Source organism: Symphalangus syndactylus, chromosome 17 (genome assembly GCF_028878055.3).
Source record: "Symphalangus syndactylus isolate Jambi chromosome 17, NHGRI_mSymSyn1-v2.1_pri, whole genome shotgun sequence".
Taxonomy (NCBI): Eukaryota; Metazoa; Chordata; class Mammalia; order Primates; family Hylobatidae; genus Symphalangus; species Symphalangus syndactylus.
In genome coordinates this window covers 32,523,336-32,548,175 of record NC_072439.2, presented here as the reverse complement: position 1 = coordinate 32,548,175, position 24,840 = coordinate 32,523,336, and the positions used below count along the sequence as shown (strand labels likewise).

Genomic DNA, 24,840 nt, shown 5'->3' with positions numbered 1-24,840 from the left:
GCAAATTCAATTTGTTAAATGAAATTGTATTTTGCCCACGGCTGCCTCTGTTTGATCCCTGGGGACAGAGGGGAGCAAGGGAGGGGAGCGGCAGGGGGAGGCCCAGGTGTGGGGCTGGAGGGGGCACTGGTGGCAGCGGGAGGCAGTAGGCTTGGGCAGGGGAGGAGTGCGCTGCACCTCGGGAGGCAAAGGTCCCCCAGCCTGGGCAGGCCCTGGACCAGCCCAAGCTGAGCAGCGCCGCCCCTGGGCTGGCTCCCAGAGCCTGGGCTAACTTGGAGCCCGCCACGTCGCTTGGCACTCAGAGGCCCCTGCTTCTTGTTGGCGCACGTAGGCCACGCTCAACACGTAGCCTGTGCCACACCCTTCGAGGCTCGGGTAGGAGGGCAGAGGGGCTGGTCTGGGCTCTTTTGGTGGACCCCTGCTGGTGCTGCCTGCCTCCTCCTCCCCCACATGGGACTCAAGCCAAGGGTCAGAGGCGCTTCCGCTGCTGGGAGCAAGGGAGGAGAGTAGGAGTGGAGCAGCCTCCCCTCTGCGTGGGAACCCGGCCTGTGTAAGCAGGAGCAGGACAGGGTGGCCGGACTGACGCCTTGGGGCCTGGGGGGAGGAGTGGAAGAAGTGGATGGCTGGCTGTCCGTGGTTTGCATGGCACTGGCAGCCCAGCCTGGCTTAGAAGTCTGGCCGGTCCTTCTTTAGCTTCTTATAGTCAGTGGAAACTGCAAGGAACTAAGAGGAGAGGGAAAGGGGGTTGTGCTGAGTGCCCCAAGCCTCCCTTTGCTTCTAGTGTGGGAGTTGTGGGTGCCAGGACCAGGAGATAAGAGGATGGGGGGCAACCCTAGAGCCATCGAGAGGTACCTTGTATTGGTCATTGGGGCTCAGGCGGTTCCAGGGCTCCGGGTTGTTCTTTCTGTCCCAGCTGTGGAGCAGGAGGGGGAGGGTTAGGGTCTCCTCCCTGGAACCCAGGACTCTGTAACCCAATTTGACCCCCAAGTTCCAGCCAGAGGCTCTGGCCCCACCCCAGTACCTCTGCCTTCTGCCCTGGGGGTCCCATTTCCCAGAGACTGACAAAGGAACGGTCATATTAGCAGGTGCTGACAAGTGAGACAAGAAGCCTGTCACCATTGTCAGCATGGGGCTGGGTGACAAACTGACAACGGGGCCCAGGGACTCCCACTTGCTACCTGCCACCCTAGGTTAACCCTAAGAGCAGTGTCGTGGGAATCAGACAGAGATCCCATGGGGCTGGGTTTCTGGTGATGTGCCGGGAATTATAAAGCCGTGGGTGCGCCTTTCACTTCCGGACCCCCTCTGCGGGCCGGGTATGAAATCTCCGCCCCACACTGGTCCCCAGTGCCACCCCCAGCAGCTCACCCGGCCACACCCCCAGTGCTCTGGTGAGGACTTAGAGGTACCCAAAAGCCCAAGCCCGCCGCTGGCTGAGCGGCGTCGTCATGGCAACCAGGCGGGGAGAGGCGCGGGTTCCGCATTTCAGGGCGGGCCAAGCTGAGGAGTGACCGGCCAGGTGGGCTGGAGGGGATACGGAGGTCTCCCAGGTCAGCAGTGGGCTCCAGCCCTGAGATGCTGGTCGGTACAGTCGAAGGTGCATGCAGCAGGGCACGGGATCCCCACTAGGGCCTCCTATTTCCACCCCATCTTGCCTCACCCAGGCCCCCGTGAGCATCCCAAGCCCGGCCTTTACCAGACATCGGGGCTGCGAAGGGCGAGTCGCAGCAAGTAGAGCGCAGCGCTGCCCATGCCCAGGCAGGTTAAGCCGATCATCGGGATGATCTGCGAGGAAGACGGAGAGCACTTTTGGGGTCAGCCGTCTCCCTGCAGTTCCCAGTCACCCTTTACAAGCTTTTCTGCCCACCCCAACCCCACCCCGGGTCTTGTGCTCCCTCCCTGGAATCTCCTACAACCATATTTCCTGGCATGGTCTCCCTCACCCTACAGCGATCCTGTCCAAGGTAGTAGATTTGTGGGACACAGGGACATTTCGGAGAGAGACTGGGGCAACCTTAGGGGAAGAATAGGAGTGCCGAGGGACCTGGGCACAAGGCAAGGCACTGGGGGATTTGGAGGGTGGGGCAGCAGGAGAGTTAAGAGTTAGAGGTTCTGAGGTTGGGACTCACCCCTGGATGTCTTTTGATCTGCCGGTAGAAGCGGGCCCCAAGACTGGCTCCTGCCATATCGTTTTTCCAGTCTGGTACTCTCCAGTGGCTCTGTCCTCTCCCTCCTCCTGGGGTCCCGCCCCTGAGTGGGGAGGGATCAGCCCAGCCCAGAGCAGCGTAGCTTGGCCCAGCCCGTGCTTCTTTGGACTCACCCCACCCCGACTTAGCTCACTTTCTCCTCAATTCCAGGCCCAAAGCCTGTAGGGGAATTGTCTGGGAGCCAAGTGGTTTCTGCTCTCTGACTCTCTTCTCCATATGCCTGCACCTGGACCAAGCGACACCATCATTCTTGGGGCTTTTGGCATCTGAGGGAAGGACCTCACTGGCATACGACCCCATAAGATGTGGGAGGATGCATGGCCATGGGACAGGCACTTAGCAAAATGCATGTGTGGAGTGTTCACAGGTGGGACCAGGAGGGGCTAGGGCCCGTGAGGGCATGTGCAGCACTTCCCTGACACCCTTAGAGCTGTCCAGGAGCGGGTCCTGAGAACCCTGGTTCTGTCCCCTCCACAGTGTAGTGGGGGAAGGAGGAACACAGGCCCACACCATAAAGCTTCCCCAGCCCCTCTTGTTCTGAGTGGTTTCTTCAGGTTGTGGTTGGACTGTAATCGCGGTTGGAGGCTGGAAGAACCAGGTGTATGTTCATCATGGCTCAGGATCAGGATATAATATGCCAGTTTATTTATTCTACTACAGTCATGGCAGTGGGGCTTGAGAGACTTGCTTGCTCTGCCTACCTGGGGTAGGGTAAAGGTGGGGCCGCCCAAGGAGGCCATCCCCTTCCTCTGGCTGTGGGATGGAGAGGAAGGGAATGGAGTGGGAGAAACAGGAAAGATCAGACAGATGCTGAAAGAGAACAAGACACAGACACAGAACTGCAAGCGATTCCCTCCTGTCCTCAACCATCTCAGGTGTGTGCTATGCTGCTGGGGTGGGGAGGCTCACAGCCCCCGTCTCTGGGGAATTTGGGTCTTAGGGACGTAGGAACCAAGTCCTAATATCTCTCCCCACTCCCACGATAACCTCCACCACCCCCTCCCTCCTCGCAGCCGATCCTGCAGAGCACCCCCCACCTCCCCCTCCAGAGCCCGCCCTGTGGAAGGCGCGGGTGGGAGCGAGCTATGCACCCGTCGCTGGGATCGTCGGGGTACAGGGAGGGAGAGGGCGCTTTCTAGGGTCCCCCTCCCTTTTCTTCGCGCTGATACTTCCGCCGCCCCCTACTCTGACAAGCGCGGCTGTAATTAGGCTGCGGGGTCCCGGGCTCTCCGCCTCCCTCCGGCGGATAATGAGATAAAGTGTCAGAGACACGGCGAGAACAAAGAGACAGAGACTCGCTGCGATGTGTGTGGGGGGCGGGGGAGCGGGGCTGACGGGCTGTCAGAGTCTCCAGCAGCCCAGCCCTCCCAGAGAGCCCGCGCCTCCAGGGCCCAGGAAGGGAGGGCGTGTCCTGTCACCCGCGCACCCCAGCTCTCCAGTCTCTGGGACCAAAAAGCAATCCCAGGGTTCAAACTTGAGCGGCCGCACAGCTGGGCTGCACATCTGGTTCTCTGTGGCACAGCTGGGGAGCCAGGACGCCGGAAGGGGCGCCTGGTCCTTGCGCTTTTGCTCACGGGCCCTCGCCTGCTTCTTTGTGCCCTTTGTTCTGAGTTCCGGTGACCCCGGCCAGGTCCCAAATTCTCTGTCGCGCTCCTTTTCCAGAGCCGCCGCTGTCCCTCCGGCCTTGGGCCTCCGCCCCGCTCACCGAGATGCAACGTTATGTTATTGCCTCCGCTCCGCCTCTCCGCCACTCTTTGACCCTTCTCCTGCTTCTGGTCCCTGTCTCTGTGAATTTACTTCTAAGCCCCCTTCCATCTTTGGTTCCAGTCTCTGGCTCTTGGCCCATGGGGCCGATCTGGAACACAGGACTCCTTGGGTTCCGGATCCCATCTCCCCTCGCTCCCCACATCTTCCCACCACGAGGACTCAGGCCACGCTGGCCCAGTGGGGTGAGGGACCGCAGAAGTCATTAGCCGCAGATTAGGCGCGGCCGGGGATCCCGCTGGGACTGGACTCCAAGCGCTAACCCTCACCAGGATCCCAGTCCGCGCTCTGGCTGCACAGCGGATCAAAGGCAGCGGGACTCAGCGGATCGAGCGTGTTGGAGGGGCCGTGGGCTCGGGCGCCCCCTGGAGGCTGAGCGTCCCCCAAGCTCGGGGAAGAGGCCTTGGGCACCCCCTGTCGGGCAGTGCCGACCCTGCACTCCCGGCATTCGGGCCGCTAAGTTGGTGCCTAGAGTGTCCGTCCACGCCCAACCCGTCACTCCGCCACTCCCGCCGCCAAGACAGTGGGTCCCGCAGCCTCTACTCTTCTGGTGTGAGATGGGACCGGAGGGCGGAGAGTGGACGCGGAAGCTCCTATCTCGCCAGCCACAATCGGCACCCAGGGTTCAGGCGGGTTCCTCTTCTGGGGTTGGGCAGCCTCAGATGCCTGGGGGCCGGGGAGGCGGGGGCTTCATCTCTGCTTCTGGGCTGCAGATTCGAGATTGCCCTAAGCCCTCTGACCTGGCCTGTCCTAGCCTCTGTCTGCCCTTCTTTCTGCCTCTTGTTCGGGCGGTCTGTCTGCTTCCTGTCTCTGGGTATGTCCATCTCTCTCTTCCCTATTCTGGCTGTGTCTGTCTGCTCTCCCTCTTGCTGCCTTCCCTACCTGGCTTTGTCCCTCTGCTTCGGTTTCTGTGTCTCTCTGTGTCTCGCTCCCTCCCTCCACATCTCTCCATCTCACTGTGTCTCTCTTTACTAATGCCTCTCCTTGTCTCTGTCTTTATCTCTGTCTCTCCCCAACCCCATTCCCCAGCTCTATTCCTATTCTCTGGGTTGCTGCCTCTGGGGACTGCAGCAGCCCAACAGGGCAGCCCGGGGACGCCTCAGGGCACTGCCCGGGGTCCTCCTCCTCAGTGCCCGGGGTCCTCCGGGTCCTCCTCCTGGTCACCTCCACGCAGCGTTGGTCTTCCTGCTGCGGCTGTGGGACGTGGAGGGGCGCCCGGGAGGGAAGACACAGGGCCCAGCATATCTGCTCGGGAGCCCCGGGGCCCCTGACCCCCTCTGCCATTATTAAGGGCGCCGGGTCCCGAGGCACCGAGATGATCATGATTGCATCAGCCAGACAGAAGCGGAGCCGGGAGCTGCGCGGTGAGCGAACGAGTGAGACAAAGACGCCCGCGCCATCTGTTTATGCAAAGCGCTCTCCGCCGGGGACCCCGGCGTCCCGGCTCCTGGCCGGGCTTGGGGCAAGGGTCATAAGCCCATTCCCACCCGGCGCCCCCACCGCGCCTTGGCTTCCCCTCTCCTCAGCACTCAGAGGGGCCGCGGGGCGAGCGGAACGGAGAGGGGGTGGGGGTGTTGATGTGATTGGAGCGGACGCGGCTGTTTCTTCAATAATGGATGGAGATGATGCGGACGGCGAAGCCGAGCTGGCCGGGAGAGGAGAGAGGAATAGAAATGGGGAAAGGAAGGAGTGGGGGCGGGAGACTCACCCCGGCGCGCGCGCACACACACGCGCGCGCGCACGTGCGTCACACTGTCATTCGGATACACGCCGCCGCGCGGCTCACACCCAGGCGCACGCCTACGCACTGTCACCGAGACACACATACCTGCAGGCGGAGACGCGATAGCAACACACACTCCCCGCTGGCTCTTCCTGATTTTCACACATACACAGACCTGCAGGCGGAGACTCACGGAAACGCCCCCACGCGGAGGCACACCCGGGCAAAATCTCCCAGATGGGAGCTGGGGACGGGGAAGTGGACAAACCCGACAGATATAGACACACTCAGGGGCACAGACACACACTCGGGCACAGAGTCGGACACACCTGGGGCTCAGGTAGACACACCTCACATACCCAGGGAACAAACGGACACACAAACCACACGCCCGGGATACAGACGTCCATAATTGCCAGGGGCACGGAGAGACCACCCACACCCACTCAGAGGCTAGCACACCTTAGCATATGCAAGAGTTGCCATCTGTGCCCTGCGGGGTGGAATGTGGCAGGGAAGTCATCAGGGTCTCTGGAGCAGGCCTTGTTAGCCTAGCAGTATAATGAGGTCTTGGTGACAGGAGGCGCCTGGGGCTGTGGATCAGGAGGCCCGTGCACCAGGGCTTAGCTGCCTGCAAGCTTCCTTGACTGGCCCCTAGGGCGGGTGGTGCCGACGTTGGGCCGCCTCTGAGCAGCAGACCCGGCGGACCCCACTGACTCAAATCGGGCAGTTTGGTGGAGGGAGAGCCTAAAGTGAACACTGGAGCTGCACCAGGAGATTCTCAGGATCCCCAACACTGCTGTTGGTAGGGTTTATAGAGAGGGTCACTCTGTACTCTGCCTTTTCTCCCCGTGCTGCTCAGTCTTCCAACTTCAAGGGGCACGTGTGTGTGTGTGTGTGTGTGTGCGCGCGCGCGCGCTGAGTGGAGTGGGCAGTGGAAGAGGTTGGGGTGCGGGTTGTCTTGTACCCCAGTACCGGCCCTTCCTCGGATCTGTTTTCAATTCAGTCTGCTCCTTGGCCCAGACTTATGACCTTTGCAGCGTGCGGCAGTATCATCCATCACCCGGGCGCCGCTTACGGGATGGAGGGCGCTGGGAGCTCACATAGGGTCGCTGTCACGCCTGCCGCCCTCTCTGGGGACCTGCTCTCCGGCCCGCGGGCCAGGGCTTAACAGTCTTGGTAAGTACTGACGGGAGGTCGTGACCATGGGGCTGGATCGGGACACTGGGTCACATGTCCCCACCCCTGGTACCCTAGCACCCCTCCTTCTAGTCCAGCACAGCCTGTTTCCCCGCTTTTCCCGCCCCCCTTCTCTCGGGCCCTTTGCTTAATTTCCTATTAACTGCTGATAAATCCAATTAAACCGCCGCTCTAATTAGTGACAGCTGCCGGCTCAGTGAGGCTAGGGAGGGAGGCGCCCCCCGAGTGTTGGGGGAGAACAGCCGCTCTCCCTGCTTCTCGGCATCCGCACACCAGCATTGCCGCCCAATGAGCCAGTAAATTGGTTTTGCCTTAGCATTGGCGGGGGGCTCTCGAGGATCTCGGGGGGCTCTGATTTTGAGTCCCTCAGACCTTGATGAATAGAGAAGACCCGAGCCCTCGCGGTCCCTCCCTTCATACATTCCTGGTAGGTAGATTTCAAGGAAGGATAAGGACAGAAGGCTTGATTTGCGTGTGGTTGGTGTGTGTTTGCCTGTGATCTGCTCCTATCCCAGCTCAATCGCGATTAAAGGGGAGTCTTCTTTAATGACTCCGCCTCCACCCCCTCAGGCATCCGGGACCGTCAAGGGCAAAGGGAACAGAAAACTGAACCCAGTTCTGCAGAGTCTTCTTGTGTGCCTCCCTACCCCCATCACACCTCAGCCTTCTGGAAGGGGGGCGCGCCCGTCCCAGGCCCTCCTCTTCCCTAGCCCAGCTGAGCCTCTGCCCTCCCCCCGCCAGCAGCAGATGGTGCCCGGGCTCCCGCTGCCAACCTTGCTAGGCGGTGCCAACCTCAGTCCTGGCAGACAACGGGCAGACCAGAAGAGGAGCTCCTGGCTGGCCAAGCCGACCCTCCCCCACCCGGCATCGAGCTCAAGACCCCCCACACACGCCTGCCCCACTCCAGCGACCACCCCAGCCTGCCTCTCACTGGGTCCGCTCTCAGGTCCCCAAACTCCTCGTCTCCTTCTGCTCCCTTCCCCACACCTTCCCGCTCCTCGCCACCTGCCGCCCTGACCAGGGCCGGCCTATTTGCATATTTGCATATGCAAATAATAACATTTGCATACGGCGCTCCGCAGGGGTGTCTCCACGAGAGCCGGTTAGCTGTCTGCCCTCCGTCCTCACTCGGTACCTGTCGGAAAGGGTTAGGGCAGGGGCCGCGCGGGTGGGGTTAGGCCCCCGGCCTAGCTAGCTCGGTTCTCGGAGGACTTGAGGAAGTGTTGCCATGGAGACGGCACGCACCCCACCCCCTCCCAGGCCCAGGGTCTCGGGCTTGGTGTCTCCGGTTCTCTCCCCTTACCCACCCTCCACCCCCTCCCCATCCCTCGCTCTCCAACCGAGATCTTGCATCGCCCCCTGGCGGCCTAGCTCGGCACCAAGCCAGATTCCGAAATGCAAGGGGCTGCCTGTGGCTAAATCGCCAAGAGCAAGGGGGAACTTACCCTACTACAAGATCCTGCTCCCAATCGCTGGGGCGCGGGGGCGGTGACTCCAGCCCTGCCCTCCCCTTTCTTTACTGACTACAGAGGCCTCACCGGGCGGGCGCACTTCCCACCTCCCGCCAACCTCAGCCCAGATGGGTCTCAGGTTACCCAATGGTAAGGAGGCGGGACAGCTAGGGAGGATTCTCCACCCCTCCGCAGGCCCTCTCCTCAACCCCAGTTAAATAACAACTTTTCTAAGTTTTGTCAAAAGTTTAATAAATTTGCAACATTCGACAGTTCGCCCTCCCTCGCCCCCGCCCCCGCCCCAGTCCCTCGCTCCTCCTAGTAGATACGCGTTTTCTTGCAAGCGGGGCCTGAAAGGTTTCGGGTCCGGGCTGCTCTGGGCAGCAGGTATCCGAGGCCCCAAGCTGGGGAAGGGGGCGAGAACCAGTCCCTTCCCGGAAGCCCCGTCGCGCTCAGGCAGGCCTTCCTACCCCTCCTCTCCCAGCAGTCCCGTTGCTTTCGCCCCCCTCCCCAAACTCCACTGGGCCCGCCCAGAATGGGGTGTGGGTGTCTCCCGCTTGCAGGCGCCCGCACGCCTAAATCTCCTCCAGAAAGTCGGTGGGAAACAGCCCCACCTTGCGGCCGGTGTAGACCTTGACGTAGCCGCCCGCTTCATCTCCTTTCTGCACCACGATCTAGAAGATTAAAGGATCAGAAGTAGGAGAGGAATCAAAGGAAAAGGTAGGAGAGGACAGCAGGGGAGCCAGGGCTCACCCTAGTCTCATTAATGGTTAAGCTCTCCAGGGAGTGTGGTGGGCTAGGGAGCATTCAGGCCTGGGATTGGGTTGCGGCAACAGCCTACCTGGTCCTTCTTGAGAGTAATCTGCCCTATCTCGCGGTTCCCCACGAAGGATCTCGTCACGCGGTGCACACGTTCTCCAGCCCGGACTCGAATGATGAAGTTTGGAGGGAAAAATCCGACCTTCTCCCCGATCTTCCCCTAGGGAAGATAGTAGGGAGAGTCCATCTCTCAGTGTCGGGTTCTGGACTCAACCCACACTCCACCCTAGCCCTAGCCATTTCTCTCACCCGCCACCATTCTTCATTGGAGTCATCAATGACTGTGATCTTCTCTCCTGGCCTGGGAGGGGAAGGGAGGGGCCTCACTCACATAGCAGGTCCCCTGCTGTGCCCTGGGTCCAGCATCAATAGGCTCCAAGCCCTGAGTCCCCCCTTTTCCTTTCCCTTGGGGGAACCCAGCTCTTTCCTCTTCACTCCACAGTACCAGCCCCCTCCCCCAAGGCCTCTCACGGGAAATCCAGATCGTCCTTCTCCAGGGCTTTGAACCGATAGAGAGCCACAAAGTAATGAGACTGCTGGAAGCCAGGCTGCTTGTGCTGGGGGTGAAAGGGAATGATGAGTCTTAGAGCTCCTCTACCCCACACTGAGGGGCAGGATTCCAAGGCAGGGACATTCACCACACACTCTACACTCCAACTCTCTTCTAGGTCCCTGAACTGACCGAAGTGTTTTGGTTGTGGGTGGGTGTGCAAGGTGATGGAGAGAGTGGGTCAAAGGTGATGGGAAGCCTAGGAGTTAAAGAGTGAGCTTCTGCCAGGGCCATGAATGGTGGTGTCAGAGCTGGGTTGGGGAAAGAACTGGGTTCCTTGCAGGGAGGAAGGATTCTTACCTTGTCATCAAGTGTCTTCTTCTCAGCCTTCTTATCCCCTTCAGGGTTTCCTGGGATAGGAAACACCAACGAATTGTCTGTCTCCTGGAGGGCAATTCTTATTCTCTTACCCTTCTGTGGAAGGGCCTCATCTATCCAAAGCTGGCCTGCCCTTTGCTCCTCCACCCTCTGTTCCACAGCTGAGCCTCTGATCCTACTCCATCTCTGGATGGAGGTGGGTGACACTCACCATCCTGGGGTTTGCCTTCCTCTGGTCTGGCCGACTCTGGCTCCTCCTCCATCACGGCTGCTAGAGGCTGGAGGGGGCACCAGAGTTAGGGAGACGCTGTCTTGGGAACACATGCCCTGGCTCTCTATAATCAGGTCAGAGAACTATAGAATAATGGGATCTCAGAGATGGAAGAGGCCTTGGAGGAAATATCTAGTCCAGCCATCTGCCTAATGCAGGAACTTTCTCTTTTTTTTTTTTTTTTTTTGAGACGGGGTCTCCCTCTGTCACCCAGGCTGGAGTGCAGTGGCGCAATCTCGGCTCAGTGCCAGCTCCGCCTTCGGGTTCACGCCATTCTCCTGCCTCAGCCTCCCGAGTAGCTGGGACTACAGGCGCCCGCCACCACGCCCGGCTAATTTTTTGTATTTTTAGTAGAGACGGGTTTTCACCGTGTTAGCCAGGATGATCTCGATCTCCTGACCTCATGATCCGCCAGCCTCGGCCTCCCAAAGTGCTGGGATTACAGGCGTGAGCCACTGCACCCGGCCATGCAGGGACTTTCTCTAAAACATCCTATCAGGTGGGTCACCCACATTCTGCTTGAATGTAGCTAAATGACAGGGAATTCACTACCAGATTCCAGGTCCTTGACTATGCTGTCAGCCTTTAAAAATACTCCAGTGTGTAAGTAAAAAGTGAGCAGCATGGCCAGGTGCGGTGGCTTATGCCTGTAATCCCAGCACTTTGGGAGGCTGAGGTGGGTGGATCACCTGAGGTCGGGAGTTCGAGGCCAGCCTGACCAACATGGAGAAACCTCCTCTCTACTAAAAATACAAAATTAGCCAGGCATGGTGGCGCATGCCTGTAATCCCAGCTACTTGGGAGGCTGAGGCAGGATAATCGCTTGAACCCAGGAGGCGGAGTTTGCGGTGAGCCGAGATCGTGCCATTGCACTCCAGCCTGGGCAACAAGAGCGAAACGCCGTCTTAAAAGAAAAAAAAAAAAAAGATCAGCACAATTTTTATAATTCCCTTAAAAGAATATAACCCAAGAATATGTTAGCCCTTCTGGAAGCAGCCAAATCACACTGCTAGTGCCTTATAAGTCATTAATTCACTCCACAGAAATCCCTTATCTGTGTCCAACCTCCATATCAACAAGTTTGAGGCCAGATTTCTAGTTCTGTTTTTTGCAGTTGATTTTTTTGATCAAATATGTACATTTATCTTTTCTTTTCTTTTCTCTTTTCTTTTCCCTTCCTTCCTTCTTTCCTTCCTTCCTTTTTTTTTTTTTTTTTTTCTTGACAGGGTCTCACTTTCTCCCCCAGGCTGGAGTGCAGTGGCTCACTGCAACCCCCGCCTCCCGGGTTCAAGCGATTCTCCTGCCTCAGCCTCCCAAATAGCTGGGATTACAAGCGAGCGCCACCACACCTGGATTTTTTTGTATTTTTTTTTTTTGTATTTTTAGTAGAGACAGGGTTTCACCATGTTGGCCAGGCAGGTTTCGAACTCCTGACTTCAGGCAATCTGCCCACTTCGGCCTCCCAAAGTGCTGGGATTACAGGCGTGAACCACCACACCCAGCATGAATATATAATTTGTAACTTCATTATATCTAAATCATGTTATAAGGCATCAGAAATCTCCCTCTAGCTGTATAATGCTGAAAGGACCTGGACTCTGGGTTCTGCCACTCAACCAATTTTAGGAGTCCATCTAACTGTAACCATCATCCATACTAGTCCACCCTGGTTGTCCAGAAAGATATAAGAATATTCTAACAAATTCCTTGCTGAACTGAACGCAAATCTATGGCATCACCAACCTAGTAACCCTGTTACAAAAGGAAATGAGGTTTATCTTGGCCAGTAGCTTTGTGCCTCAGTATCATCTGTAAAATGAACAGGTCAGACCAGATGATCTTCATGGATCCTTGCATGGCTCTAGAATTCTCCAGTTACTTGGCATGACAAGTTCTCTTCCCTACATCCAAAAGCACAGCTCTTGCCTCTGTCACCCAGCAATGCCAAAGACTTTGGGCCTAGTCTTCAGGTGGTTGTGGTGGCTAATCTGACAATTTCAGAAGGAAGCTGAGAAAACATAATCTACGGCTGGAGTTCTTAACCAGAGGCCCATAGTGAGCTGCAGCAGGTTCCAAAACACCCTAAAATTGCATGCAAAAATATGTCTGTTGGGTTATGTGCAATTTTTTTTCTTTTCTTTTCTTTTTTTTTTTGAGACAGAGTCTCGCTCTGTCGGCTAGGCTGGAGTGCAGTGGCACCATCTCGGCTCACTGCAACCTCCGCCTCCTGGGCTCAAGTGATTCTCCTGCCTCAGCCTCCCAAGTAGCTGGGATTACAGGCGTGTGCCACCATGCCTGGCTAATTTTTGTATTTTTAGTAGAGACGGGGTTTCACCATGTTGGCCAGACTGGTCTCAAACTCCTGACCTCAGGTGATCCACCCACCTCGGCCTCCCAAAGTGCTGGGATTACAGGCGTGACCCACCTCACCTGGCTTTTTTTTTTTTTTGAGATGGAGTCTCACTCTGTCACCCAGGCTGGAGTGCAGTGGCATGATCTCAGCTCACAGCAACCTCCGCCTCCTGGGTTCAAGTGATTCTCCTGCCTCGGCCTCCCGAGTAGCTGGGATTACAGGCACACACCACCATGCCTGGCTCATTTTTGTATTTTTAGTAGAGACGAGGTTTCACCATGTTGGCCAGGATGGTCTGGATCTCCTGACCTCATGATCCATCTGTGTTGGCCTCCCAAAGTGCTGGGATTACAGGCATGAGCCACCATGCCCGGCCGAGTTTTGTGCAATTTTAGGGGAAGACAATCTATTACTTCTGTCAGCTTTCCAAATGGGAAAATGACCTGCTCCATGGGATCTCTGGGAGGGACCTCGTGGGGAGGTACAGTGCTCACATTTTTCTTATCTGCCTGTCCCTTCTTCCGTTCCTTGTTTGCCATGATCACCCCAGTGCGCAGGGTTTCAAACACAGGGTCATTGCGATTGGCAGCAGCTAATCGAATGGGAGGAGAAAGAAGACATTATTGGGGAGGCAGAGAAAGGCTTGGAGGAAAGGAAGGGAGAGGCAGGATTGAGTAGATGGATACCCATGTGTGTGTTGGGTGGTGGTGGGGGCACCGCGGGGGAAGATTAGGGAAGGGTCAGCTGGGCAATACCCAGGATACCAATCTATAAAGGATTCTAAAAATATCACTGGTGATGTAATGTGAGGGAGAAAAGTATTTATTAGAACTGCTTCCAGGCAGAGCATTATATGACGTTTGAAAGACAACTTTGGTTGCTTGGGAGTTGAGACATGCGCAGAATCACTATTCTCCTTCTAAGGAGAATGGGCCCTTAACTGCTGGCTTTGTTCTGCTGAATGGCATGTGTAAGCTGAGGTGCTGCCACCAATAGGTTCTTCTTTTTCACCCATGCTCTTCACAAAGTTCAGCCTCTCCTCCAAATAAATGTTGAGCAAATTTGTCAATGAATATGCTTTTAAGGGTTGTCAAATTATGAACCTGCCCAGGGTGCCTGCAGCCTTTGGGTCTTGCCCCGAGTCTGATATGACTCTGTAGTAAGGACGAGGACAATCTAGAATCCTTGTTCTTGCTTAGAAATGATTTTGCACATAAAGAGTACAGATTCTGAAGCTAGCAGCTGAAGATTCCAGTCTTGGCTCTACCTCTTGCTAACTGTATGTAGTTGCAACTAAATCTTATCTCCCTCTGCTGTAAAATGGGGATATTGCCTCTGCATCCAAATGGATATAAAAATGTGAGGCTGAGGGAGAATTATGGGAAATAGAAAGTTTCTGTTTCAGAATTTGGCTCCCAAAGCTAGAGATGGCATGAAACCATGTCTAGGCTTGCCCATTCCCTCATGTTCCATAAAGGGCACTTACAGAGATCTTTGACACAAGCATACTGCTGGTTGCTGTAGAGTGGGGAACTATAGGCCCGATGGAAACCAGGCGGCTGTAGGATGGGATGGGAGGAAGCATTAGAGGTAGCAAAGTAAGGTCCAGAAGCCCACCTCCCCCATGAGTGCTCACCCTTTCTCAGAAAAAGAGATGGGCTGAGAAAGAAAAAACAGAGAAATTAATGGGATGGAGGAGAGACCAGCAAGGGGTAGCTGGCTGGTGACATGTCCCCTCTTTTTTTCTTTTTTTTTTTTTGGAGACGGAGTCTCACTCTGTCACCCAGGCTGGAGTGCAGTGGCGCAATCTCGGCTCACTGCAAGCTCCGCCTCCCGGGTTCACGCCATTCTCCTGCCTCGGCCGCCTGAGTAGCTGGGACAACAGGCACCCGCCATCACGCCCGGCTAATTTTTTTGTATTTAGAGTTGGGGTTTCACTGTGTTAGCCAGGATGGTCTCAATCTCCTGACCTCGTGATCCACCTGCCTCAGCCTCCCAAAGTGCTGGGATTACAGGCGTGAGCCACCGCGCCCGGCCATGTCCCCTCCTTTCTACACCTTGTTCTCCAGAGCCTACTCACGATCTTGCCGAAGCATCTCTGCATTTCCACGTAGGACTGACAGTGTTCATGGATGTTGGTTTTGCAGTTCTTACAGCGAAGCCCAAACTTGTTGTTGACTTGGGAGAGGGGGAGAAAATTCAGATAAGGTTCCAGATTGCCCTTTCCCTTTGTACCACTGCTGCTACTCTTAGGTTCCCTTTTCTGTCTGGGACCCTACTTGCTCAATCTCTAGTAGCATTGCCTTACGCCAACTCTAGCCACAGCCCATCTGCTACAAATACTCCTCTCCTATGCCCTCTCCCCAAACCTCTGCCTTCAATATCATACTCTTTTCACTTCCCTTCATGACTCACGAACAATCATCCGGGCACAGACATCACAGAACTTTGGCTTCTTGAAGAAGTGATCTTTGAATTTGTGGGGCTTATCGTTGACCAGCTTAGGAGGTTCTTGGGGTGGCTCCTCCTCCTCCTCTTCTTCCTCTTCCTCTTCCTCATAGATGTAGTAGATGGGCCCACCCCCAGCTCCCACTGCCTCCCCATTGGCCTGGGGCTCTGGGGGAAGTTCCATCTCCTTTGTCCCTGTAGAACCCTTCCTGAGTAACTGCTTCAGCCGCTGTAGCTGAGGGAGGGAGTGAAGAAAATCCAATATTAAAAGGACTTGTCACCCTCTATAGAGTAGGGGGGCGCTAGAGCAAACTAGACAGTTTTCTAGTTTCGGGCAAGGAAGGTACCCCAGGATTAGGGGGGTATTGGGGACTGCAGGTGCTGGCCAGCAAAAAATGAGTCACACACAAATGAGATCAATTTAAGCACTCTTCTTCAGCTGTAATGGCTTCCCGGCGCCCCATACCCAGTGGTCAGAGGCCCAGACTCACCCCACTTTGCCGAGTCTCTGCTGGGAAGGAGGGCTTAGGGGACTCCAGCACCTCCTTTTCTGTCATCCTGCAAGAGGTTGGACCCCACTATGAAATCTAATCCCTTTCATTCTTCTCTCCCTTATTTCTGTCCCTTGCAGTAGGGTGGTCCTCAAAGGGGAGGCTTTCGGAGAAATGTGATGATTTTGTTGTTGTTGTTGGGATGGGGTCTCACTCTGTCACCCAGGCTGGAGTGTAGTGGCGTGATCATAGCTCACTGCAGCCTTGACCTCCCAGTCTGAAGCGATTCCCCTACCTCAGCTTCCTGAGTAGCTGGAACACAAGGTGCGCACTACCTGGCTACTTTTTTATTTTTTGTAGAGACATGGTCTTGCTTTGTTGCCTAGGCTGGTCCCGAACTAGCTCAAACAGTCTTCCTGTTTCAACCTCCCAAATTGTTGAGATTCCAGGCGTGAGCCACTGCACTGGGCCAAATACAGATCCTTTGGCAGGTTTTATTAACAGATTTCATGGAGGTCTAGAAAAAAGCTCAACATGGCCGGGTGTGGTGGTGCATGCCTGTAATCCCAGCACTTTCGGAGGCTGAGGCAGGCGGATCACTAGAGATCAGGAGTTCAAGACTAGCCTGGCCAACATGGTGAAACCCCATCTCTACTAAATATACAAAAATTAGCCGGGTATGGTGGTGGACACCTGTAATTCCATCTACTCAGGAAGCTGAGGAAGGAGAATTGCTCAAACCCAGGAGACGGAGGTTGCAGTGAGTCGGGATTGTGCCACTGCCTTCCAGCCTGGGTGACAGAGCAAGACTCTGTCTCAAAAATAAATAAATAAATAAAAAATGCCCAACAGACTAAAGAGCTTCCCAATTAGTTCCTCAAACTGATACTCATCCTTCCATCCTGAGGGGTGACCCCATAGTTTACAGCCCTTACACAGTGTTCAAAGCTGCATGGTTTATGTCATTTTCCTATAGGTACTTTGTTTCTCCTGGGAATCTGTGGGCAACAGAGATGTGATGCATACCTTCCCAGATCTCCTCTCCTCAAGAGGTTTAATGTGTGTCCTCGTGTGCACACAAGGAAGGATGGACTGGAGACATTTGTCCTCCCCTACTTCTTTCTCGAGCCCTGGGGGCCCTGTGCCTAGTTCTGTCCCAGCCTGCCTCAGGGCTCAGCTATTTTAAGTTTTCAGGGTAATATGAGCCTTTCCTTCCCTTACTACTTCATTCCCTTCACCCCACCCCCACCCCCATCCCACCCTCCAATCCAAACTCATCCTAGAGTAGAATAATAATTTTACTCCTAAAACCCAAACGACTCACAGACAAGGAGAGAAATGAAGAAGCTGAATAGATTATAGATCAGGGCAGCTGGGGTGAGCAGTCGTGGAAATCGAGAGGATGAAGAGGTAACTTACGTCCGGGATTCCCTAAGTCAGTCCACAGTCTGTAGAGGGATCTGGGAGCCCCAAGGCCTTGATGGTGGTGCTGGGGAAAAACTGGTCCTCTTCCTTGGGGGCTAAGCCCCCCCAGTACCCTCTGTGTTCACACCAGCTACCCAGTCGCTATTTGTAGACCTCCTAGCCTCCTGCCTTGGTGTCAGGGCTGAAATGACAGGGCTGGAGGAAAGTGGACAGCTGAGAAACACAGCTGACACAGAGAAATTGGACACTGAGAGGTCTGGGGCAGGGCAGGACCCTAACTCCTCCCATCCACCCAGAGTTGCTGTTCCTTGATTCTTCATCTAAGGCGAACAGGTGAATAATGGCTGAATTCAGGGAGGGACAGTTTCTGTTCATGCTCATTTAACATTTAAGGGAGTTTATTTTTATTTTTCATTTATTTTTTTGAGACAGGGTAAAAAAAAGGCTAATTTGAACTCATAGAGCTCTCCTATCGGCCATACTAGATGGCATTTTTTTTTTTTTTTTTTTTGAGACGGAGTCTTGCTCTTGTCGCCCAGGCTGGAGTGCAATGAAGCGATCCGGGCTCACTGCAACCTCCCAAGTTCAAGTGATTCTCCTGCCTCAGCCTCCTAAGTGGCTGGGATTACAGGCGCCCACCACCACGCCCAGGTAATTTTTGTATTTTCAGCACAGATGGGGTTTCACCACGTTGGCCAGGCTGGTCTCGAACCCCTGACCTCGGGTGATCCACCTGCCTCGGCCTCCCAAAGTGCTAGGATTACAGGTGTGAGCCACCGTGCATGGCTAGATTGCTTTTTATCTGTGGGTGGTTGGAGGAGTACTTTGCTATCCTGTAAGAAAGTGAAGAATATGTAGTATTGCTTCATTCCCTCCAGCAGCTCCCAGAGACATCTCCCCACCCTCCTTGTAAAATTTTGTCCTTAGAGTGAAGGGAATTACCAGGGCTATTAAAAAGGGCCAGTTAACACTGGACAGAAGCATATAGCTGCCACATAAGGAATTTTTTTAATCATTTCTAAGTAATATCCCCTTCCTCATGAGAACTGCAAACTCTTAAAGGTAGGATGGCCAACCCTCACACTTCCTAAACCCTTTTGATTCCCTGATTCCATCTCCCACCTTTGATGCCTCAGTATATAACTGATGGATCAAAGAGACAGATGCCATTCTCATCTCACAGGGGTGCACCCTTCTCCTACTCTTTGGGCTGTGACATGGATGAAAGAGGAGATACTCCCATCTCAGGGGAGAGAATTTAGAGGTGGCAATGCAGTGCTGCTTTATTCCCTGTATCTGTAAGAAATACAGGACTGTGTTGGAGACTGGGTCAGGCAAGCTCCTGTAGGATCATGGTTAGGGATACAGCTACTTGGACTCAAGAGATTTCCAGGGCAATGTGCTTTGTCATTCTCACCCACTACTTTTTTTTTTCTATTTAAGGGGGGAGTTTGAAAAGGGTGGGCAGGATGGTTCTGACTCTGCAGGTTCTTTAATGGCCCTGCTTTGACAGGCTGCAGAACAACAGGGCTTGCTTTGAGATGCTCTAAAGGAAAGGCTCCATATTGCAGGCAAGATGACTTCTGCTCTTCACCTTTTTTCAGCCACAGAGGACAGGGACTGCTGAGCATGTTTGGATAATATAGCATCTTGGCACTGCGAGTTCAGTTGCTGTAGCTTTCATTGCAATAAACATCTGCTTCTGTCGTCCCTGACAGGTAAAACCTAATCCTCCGGCTTTAGGATTAAAGAAGGGCGGCCAGGCATGGTGGCTCACGCCTGTAATCACAGCACTTTGGGAGGCTGAGGTGGGTGGATCACAAGGTCAGGAGTTCAAGACCAGCCTGGCCAACATGGTGAAACCCCATCTCAACTAAAAATACAAAAATTAGCTGGGCACGGTGGGGCACACCTGTAGTCCCAGCTACTCGGGAGGCTGAGGCAGAAGAATTGCTTGAACTCGGGAGGTGGAAGTTGCAGTGAGCCGAGATATCGCGCCACTGCACTCCAGCCTGGGCGACAGGGCAAGGCTCCGTCTCAAAAAAAAAAAAAAAAAAAAGCCCAAGTTCTCCATCCCTAAAGGGTTTTCGGAAGATGAGCTGGGCTGGGAGTGGTGGCTCATGTCTGTAATCCCAGCAGTTTAGGAGTCCAAGGCGGGAGATCACTTGAGCCCAGGAGTTCAAGACCAGCCTGGGCAACATGGTAAAACCCTGTCTCTACCAAAAATACCAAAAAAAAAAAAAAAAAAAAAAATTAGCCAGGCATGTTGGATCGCGCCTGTAATCCCAGCTACTCGGGAGACTGAGGCACAAGAATCGCTTGAACACGGGAGGCGGCTGCAGTCAGCTGAGATCTGCCACTGCACTCCAGCCTGGGTGACAGAGCAAGACCCTATCTCAAAACTCAACTACAAGGGCCCTAAATGAGTACACAGTACCACAGAATTAATAGTCTGGAAGGAAACTTCGAGGTCACCTAGTAAGTCCAAGTCTCTTATTTTACTGATATGGACACAGATCCAGAGTTGAGAAGTGATCTGCTCGATGAACCACAGTGGCAGAACTGGGAGAGCCCAAAGCCATGGTCCCATTAGAGATCTAGCCATCTATCAGAACCGTGTACAGGGAAGAGGATGAGACAGAGGGAATGGTGTTAACAATAGTGTGCGTATGTTAGAGAAAGCCATCCCAACCCACAACAAACACCTCCAACAGCTGTAGGGCTATACCTACCCAGGGCCTCCAACCCTTTACCCATACCAGGGCGGCAACAGAGAAACAGTGACTGATGTCCAGTGACAGATTTTTTTTTTTTGTATTTAAAAACAAAACCAACCTCCCCCCAAATAACCCCCAAACAAACAAAAAACCAGATTAAATAAAATTTACAGTGAATATACCCAGCAAACATCTGTATGTGCAATTAAATACTGTGTCTGTTAACTGCGGCACAAACCTCAAACAAACAATATACAAGTGTTCTGGGGGGGCCGGGGGAGTCCCAAGTTTTAACTCTGTGGGGTCTAGGAAGACAAGATGGGGAAGTGAGAGAATAGGGCAATCAATTTTGTTTATCTTAATTCTGTCCATATAAATATATTCATAAAGACCAAAAAAAGGAAAGGAAGCTTGGGATGTTAAGGTAATAGGAGGACAGTGTGGGACTTTCCCAATTCTACCTGACCAAAAAATGTGAGAGAAATTAATTTTATGATGGGAGAAGAGATTTGAAAAATGATAGAAGAGGATGGGGGCCGGGCACAGTGGCTCACGCCTGTAATCCCAGCACTTTGGGAGGCCAAGGCGGGTGGATCACCTGAGGTCAGGAGTTTGAGACCAGCCTGGCCAACATGGTGAAACTCCGTCTCTACTAAAAATACAAAAATTAGCCGGGCATGGTGGCACGTGTCTGTAGTGCCAGCTACTTGGGAGGCTGAGGCAGGAGAATCACCTGAACCCAGGAGCTGGAGGTTGCAGTTAGCCAAGATCGTGCCACTGCACTCCAGCTTGGGTGACAAGAGCAAAACTCCGTCTCAAAAAAAAAAAAAAGAAGAGGATGGGAAGAAGAGTGATGCAAGGGGGGTCAACCAGGGAAAAAGAAGGGACCCATGGCAGGGGAGCAAGAAGGAGTCCAATGCCAGTGTGGGTATCTGTCTGTTTCCATCTTCATTACTGTCTTAGGCTCCAGTTTAACATCGGTTTCCTTACTTCCTGCCTCTGTCCATGGTCTGTCAGGACCCTTCAACCCCCTCCACCCTGCCCTTGCTCCTTCTGTGACAGTCCCTTTCCCCTCCTCCATTTATTGGGAGCTGGCTCGCTCCAGGATCCTCAGGTCATAGTTCTTTTTGGCCATTCGAAGTTTGAAGCGACTCACGGAGTTGTTGAGACGAAGGGAGGCATTTTGGGCAGCCAGGGGGCTGGGGAACACAGCCACAATGGTGTACAAGGCAGCGAGGTCCGAGTGGCGGCCATTCTCAGCAGTTCCACTGTTGTCCCCCCCACCCCCTCCAGGTAGCCCCTGAGCATCCTTGAGCCACTGGATCTTGGCGCCAGACATGGCGAGCTGCGTGAAGAGTTTGTCCGCCTCAGTACGGGTGATGCCCTCAGGGAGATCTGTCACCTCCAGCACCCGCCCCAGGACTGGAAGGGGAGGAGAAAGGACATGGTTGTGAGAGGAATAGGACAGGAAGGACTGGAGAGCAGCCTGGCAGAGAAGTGTCCAGCTGACTAAATCTGTATACAATGTCTTCAAAAGCCTGGCCTTTCTCTCTTAGCCCTTTCTTCCCCTCCCCACCATCCCAGCTCTGATCAGGGCAACTAGGAGAAAAACAAATGAACCTTTCTCTTCTCCTAGCCCAGAGATGTAGGCAAGAAGGGACTGCGAATCAGAATCCCGGGTTTCTGAACTAAGAACCTATACCTCAGTTCTCTCACAAGGTGCTACTGCTATGAAGAAAATGTGGCTTTTGCTAATGTTCTTTAACAATAATGTATCAATCTGAAATATGTTCCATAGTTCCCTTCCCACTCAGAGGCTGGCTCAAATAGAATATTCCTTCTTAACATCTCAGGAAGTCAAGTTTCCCTTCCTTTCCTTGTTTAGGAAATTGCTCCAAATCCCAAGACAGATCTTGTTCACCTAGTGGGAGGCTTGCAGGACGAGAGTTCCTCCCCCATATTCTCTACCAATCTTCTCCTAAACTGGGTCTAGGACTACCAAAGGTAGATGTCGTAGATTAGGGACAGGACACTAATTAGAAAACTCTTTGTTAATGAGAGGCAACTCCCATAATTGTGTTATTCCCACTTTTTACCATGATCTTCCTCAGAATCTGAGATGGCTTGGTAAGGGGGACTGAGATACTTCTCTTCTCCAGTTCCTGCTTGCTTTTGAGCACAAAGGATCCCACTTCCACTCCCTATCCTAAGCTGGCTTTTCCCACCCATGCTGGAGTAGTAATTAAGTGCCGGAAGGGTGGGCACCTTCTCTTGGGGATTCAGCATCCCGTGACTCACCAACATCTGCTGTCCCCAGGTCAGTGGAGGCAGATTTGAGTGCTTGTCTCTTGCCCCGGTTTCCATGCTTCAATCCACTCTGTCCCTTCAACATTTGAAAGACGACTCTCATCCCATGTAAACAACATTGACTGCCTTGCATCATAATGTCTGCCTGAGAGATTGTGGAGTAGCACCAACCCAGAGGACCCCACCCCACCAGGCAGTCAGGTTGGCCATGGAGCAGCGACTGAGAAACAAAGAGCCCCTCCCTCTTGGCATGGGGGTCGGTTGGGAGACATGAGTAGAGGAGGTACGGCAAGGCTCCCACTTTGTTCATTCTGTGTTATTTCCCTTGTACACCCAGCTGGTTGAAGCTCAGAGACAGGCACCCAAATAAGAAGGGGGGTCTGATGGCCCTACGGTTGCTGGTGGACACCCTTACCTGGTGCACCGTGTAAGTTGACTGGCCATGGAGCAAGGGAGGGCAGATGGACAGATTGTACTGTAATGGCTGGCCCAAAAGGGAGTAGCGCCCATCACCTAGGGAGTAAGAGCAATTGGTTTTCTGGGAGCTTAAGCTTCATAGTGTGACTTTCATAAGACTTCAAGGGGCTTTGGAGATAGCAACAATGCATACTATTCCTAATTTTCTATGACGGAAATGCCCATGTGACTGGTATAAGAGTTGTTTTCTTCCTAAATCCTTTGGCTCTCAACTGTGTCTCACAGACAAATGGGACTACTAGGTCCCATCATCCTTGAAGAAAGGCACTATCCATTGTAGACAACAGTCCTATGAAAATGACCAGGGAAGAAACTTACAGACCCTTATGAATGTCTTTTATCTCGTTTTTTTTGAGACAGAGTTTCACTTGTCACCCAGGCTGGAGTGCAATGGCATGATCTCGGCTCACTGCAACCTCTGCCTCCCAGGAAGCGATTCTCCTGCTTCAGCCTCCCGAGTAGCTGGGATTACAAGCATGTGCCACCACGCCTGGCTAATTTTTTTTTGTATTTTTAGTAGAGATGGGGTTTCACCACATTGGCCAGGCTGGTCTTGAACTCCTCACCTCAGGTGATCTGCCTGCCCCGGCCTCCCAAAGTGCTGGGATTACAGGCGTGAGCCACTGCGCCTGGCTGTCTTTTATCTCTTATATAGATTCTCCCAACCCCTAAACCCAGGGTTCAAGTTTCTGACTCATGTGAGAGGCAGTATAAGCACAGTAGACAAGAGCACAGACTTGGAGCCAGACTGCCTGGGTTAAAATAGTGGCTCTGTTACTGGAACTATGATCCAATGTTGAGTATTTTTTTCTCTCAGTAATGTTGCTGGAAAGGTTAAACAAATATAAGCACATAAAGCATTTATAGCAATGCCTGGTACATATTAAGTACCATTAAGTGTTACCTATTATTGATAAATATTACATTTCAAAGCACTTTATTTTATTTATTTATTTTTTTTTTGAGACGGAGTTTTGCTCTTGTTGCCCAGGCTGGAGTGCAATGGCACAATCTCGGCTCACCACAACCTCCGCCTCCCGGGTTCAAGTGATTCTCCTGCCTCAGCCCCCCGAGAAGCTGGGATTACAGGCACGCACCACCACGCCCGGCTAATTTTGTATTTTTAGTAGAGATGAGGTTTCTCCATGTTAGTCAGGCTGGTCTCGAACTCCCAACCTCAGGTGATCCGCCCACCTCGGCCTCCCAAAGTGCTGGGATTACAGGCGTGAGCCACTGCGCCTGGCCAGCACTTTAAAGTTTTTAAACTACATTCTCATTTTTATACTGCTTGTGACAGCTAGGGCAGAAAGCAGATAAAATTCCCATCTTATGTGTGATTAATCCCATTTTACAGACTAGGAACTGAGGTCTACTTCTGAGTTTATGCAACTTGCTGAACATCACAAAGCTAGTTAGTGGTGAGACTGGAACTTCTGAAACCAAATCTAGTGTTTCCTTTTCTAAGACCATACCGTTTCTTACAAAGCCCCACATTCCCAGCCCTCAGACTTCGTACTGATATTAGGTTAAACTCTTTGGTCATTAGAAAGTTCAGTGAACTTATTTTCTCCAGCTCTTTTCACCTACTTGGTTGTAAGTACTAAGTATGTAAAGAAGGCTAAATAAAGTTAAGCATGGACAGCACTAAAGAGGGGCAAGTGTCCAAGGCCTATACAGGGCGGTTAAAGGAAGAGTTAGCTCCCAGAATTGGATCATCTACACTGGTCCCCTGCCTGTTGTTACTCTTTCAATCTCTGCAATTGGGAATGGGATGTGAAAGGTGAATTCCACAGCAGCCAGCACTAATCCAACCCCCTACCCTGTGCTGGACCCCCAGGTCGGGGAAACTGTGTGAGGACAGGCAGGGGACTGAGTCCTGTGCAGACGCTGCTGAGGCTGGTGACAGGAGAGGGTGCTGGAGACTGGGTAGGAGATGTGACAGGGCTGCTGCTCATTTGTGTGTTGGCCTGTGGAAAAGAGGAGCACACGTCACATAAACATCAAACATTACCCTCTGGATATTCCTATGGCTTGGCTTAAAATTCACCTCTCTCAGGAAATAAGTTTCTCTTGCTGAACTCTGCCAAAGTCAGACTCTTCTTTCAAACTGCAACCTCAGTCCTTAATTCATTTATGCTATTTTATTTATTTATATATTTATTTATTTATTTATTTATTTATTTTGAGATGGAGTCTTGCTCTATCACCCAGACAGGCTGGAGTGCAGTGGTGCAATCTTGGCTCACTGCAACCTACACCTCCCAGGTTCAAGCGATTCTCCTGCCTCAGCCTTCCGAGTAGCTGGAATTACAGGTGCCC

The 24,840-nt window shown here is 53.3% G+C and overlaps 4 protein-coding genes across 41 annotated transcripts in view; 1 reads left to right on the top strand and 3 right to left on the bottom strand.

Annotated features, from left to right (window-relative positions):
* Positions 1 to 5: 5 nt before the first annotated feature.
* Positions 6 to 5,858, bottom strand: NDUFA4L2 (NDUFA4 mitochondrial complex associated like 2). Of its 3 annotated transcripts, none has more exons than XM_063620121.1 (6): positions 5,800 to 5,814; positions 2,130 to 2,250; positions 1,697 to 1,785; positions 1,369 to 1,524; positions 853 to 913; positions 6 to 723 (listed from the first exon to the last, which is right to left on the bottom strand). In XM_063620121.1, exons 2-6 carry the CDS (start codon positions 2,184 to 2,186, stop codon positions 667 to 669), a joined length of 420 nt encoding a protein of 139 aa, XP_063476191.1. In that variant the 5' UTR covers positions 2,187 to 2,250; positions 5,800 to 5,814; the 3' UTR covers positions 6 to 666. The 3 variants fall into 3 exon arrangements, with proteins under 3 accessions (XP_063476191.1, XP_063476192.1, XP_055104887.2); XM_063620122.1 differs by lacking the exon at positions 5,800 to 5,814 and adding an exon at positions 2,909 to 4,404 and having other exon boundaries at positions 2,130 to 2,433; XM_055248912.2 differs by lacking the exon at positions 1,369 to 1,524 and having other exon boundaries at positions 5,800 to 5,858.
* Positions 4,412 to 8,613, top strand: LOC129466073 (uncharacterized). Of its 5 annotated transcripts, none has more exons than XR_008652077.2 (4): positions 4,412 to 4,785; positions 5,001 to 5,335; positions 6,718 to 6,873; positions 7,465 to 8,613. XR_008652077.2 is itself a non-coding variant. In XM_055249034.2 (4 exons), exons 1-3 carry the CDS (start codon positions 4,529 to 4,531, stop codon positions 6,863 to 6,865), a joined length of 723 nt encoding a protein of 240 aa, XP_055105009.2. In that variant the 5' UTR covers positions 4,412 to 4,528; the 3' UTR covers positions 6,866 to 6,873; positions 7,636 to 8,613. The 5 variants fall into 5 exon arrangements, 2 of the variants coding, with proteins under 2 accessions (XP_055105009.2, XP_055105008.2); XM_055249034.2 differs by having other exon boundaries at positions 6,735 to 6,873; positions 7,636 to 8,613; XM_055249033.2 differs by having other exon boundaries at positions 6,735 to 6,873.
* Positions 8,572 to 19,128, bottom strand: STAC3 (SH3 and cysteine rich domain 3). Of its 2 annotated transcripts, XM_055249027.2 has the most exons (12): positions 17,015 to 19,128; positions 15,596 to 15,662; positions 15,072 to 15,339; positions 14,737 to 14,834; positions 14,143 to 14,215; positions 13,151 to 13,248; positions 10,244 to 10,310; positions 10,015 to 10,064; positions 9,636 to 9,721; positions 9,414 to 9,465; positions 9,187 to 9,324; positions 8,572 to 9,019 (listed from the first exon to the last, which is right to left on the bottom strand). In XM_055249027.2, exons 2-12 carry the CDS (start codon positions 15,659 to 15,661, stop codon positions 8,921 to 8,923), a joined length of 1,095 nt encoding a protein of 364 aa, XP_055105002.1. In that variant the 5' UTR covers position 15,662; positions 17,015 to 19,128; the 3' UTR covers positions 8,572 to 8,920. The 2 variants fall into 2 exon arrangements, with proteins under 2 accessions (XP_055105002.1, XP_055105004.1); XM_055249029.2 differs by lacking the exons at positions 8,572 to 9,019; positions 10,244 to 10,310 and having other exon boundaries at positions 9,190 to 9,324; positions 9,414 to 9,721; positions 15,596 to 19,128.
* Positions 19,129 to 19,810: 682 nt separating this feature from the next.
* Positions 19,811 to 24,840, bottom strand: part of R3HDM2 (R3H domain containing 2) — a 186,034-nt gene continuing 181,004 nt past the window's right edge. For all 31 annotated transcript variants that reach the window (XM_055248873.2, XM_055248875.2, XM_063620091.1 and 28 more), the window contains 4 exons: positions 24,341 to 24,488; positions 22,460 to 22,557; positions 22,036 to 22,120; positions 19,811 to 21,159 (listed from right to left, as the gene is read on the bottom strand). In XM_055248873.2, coding sequence (XP_055104848.1) covers positions 20,819 to 21,159; positions 22,036 to 22,120; positions 22,460 to 22,557; positions 24,341 to 24,488 — 672 coding nt within the window. In that variant the 3' untranslated portion in view covers positions 19,811 to 20,818. The remainder of the gene's footprint in view (positions 21,160 to 22,035; positions 22,121 to 22,459; positions 22,558 to 24,340; positions 24,489 to 24,840) is intronic.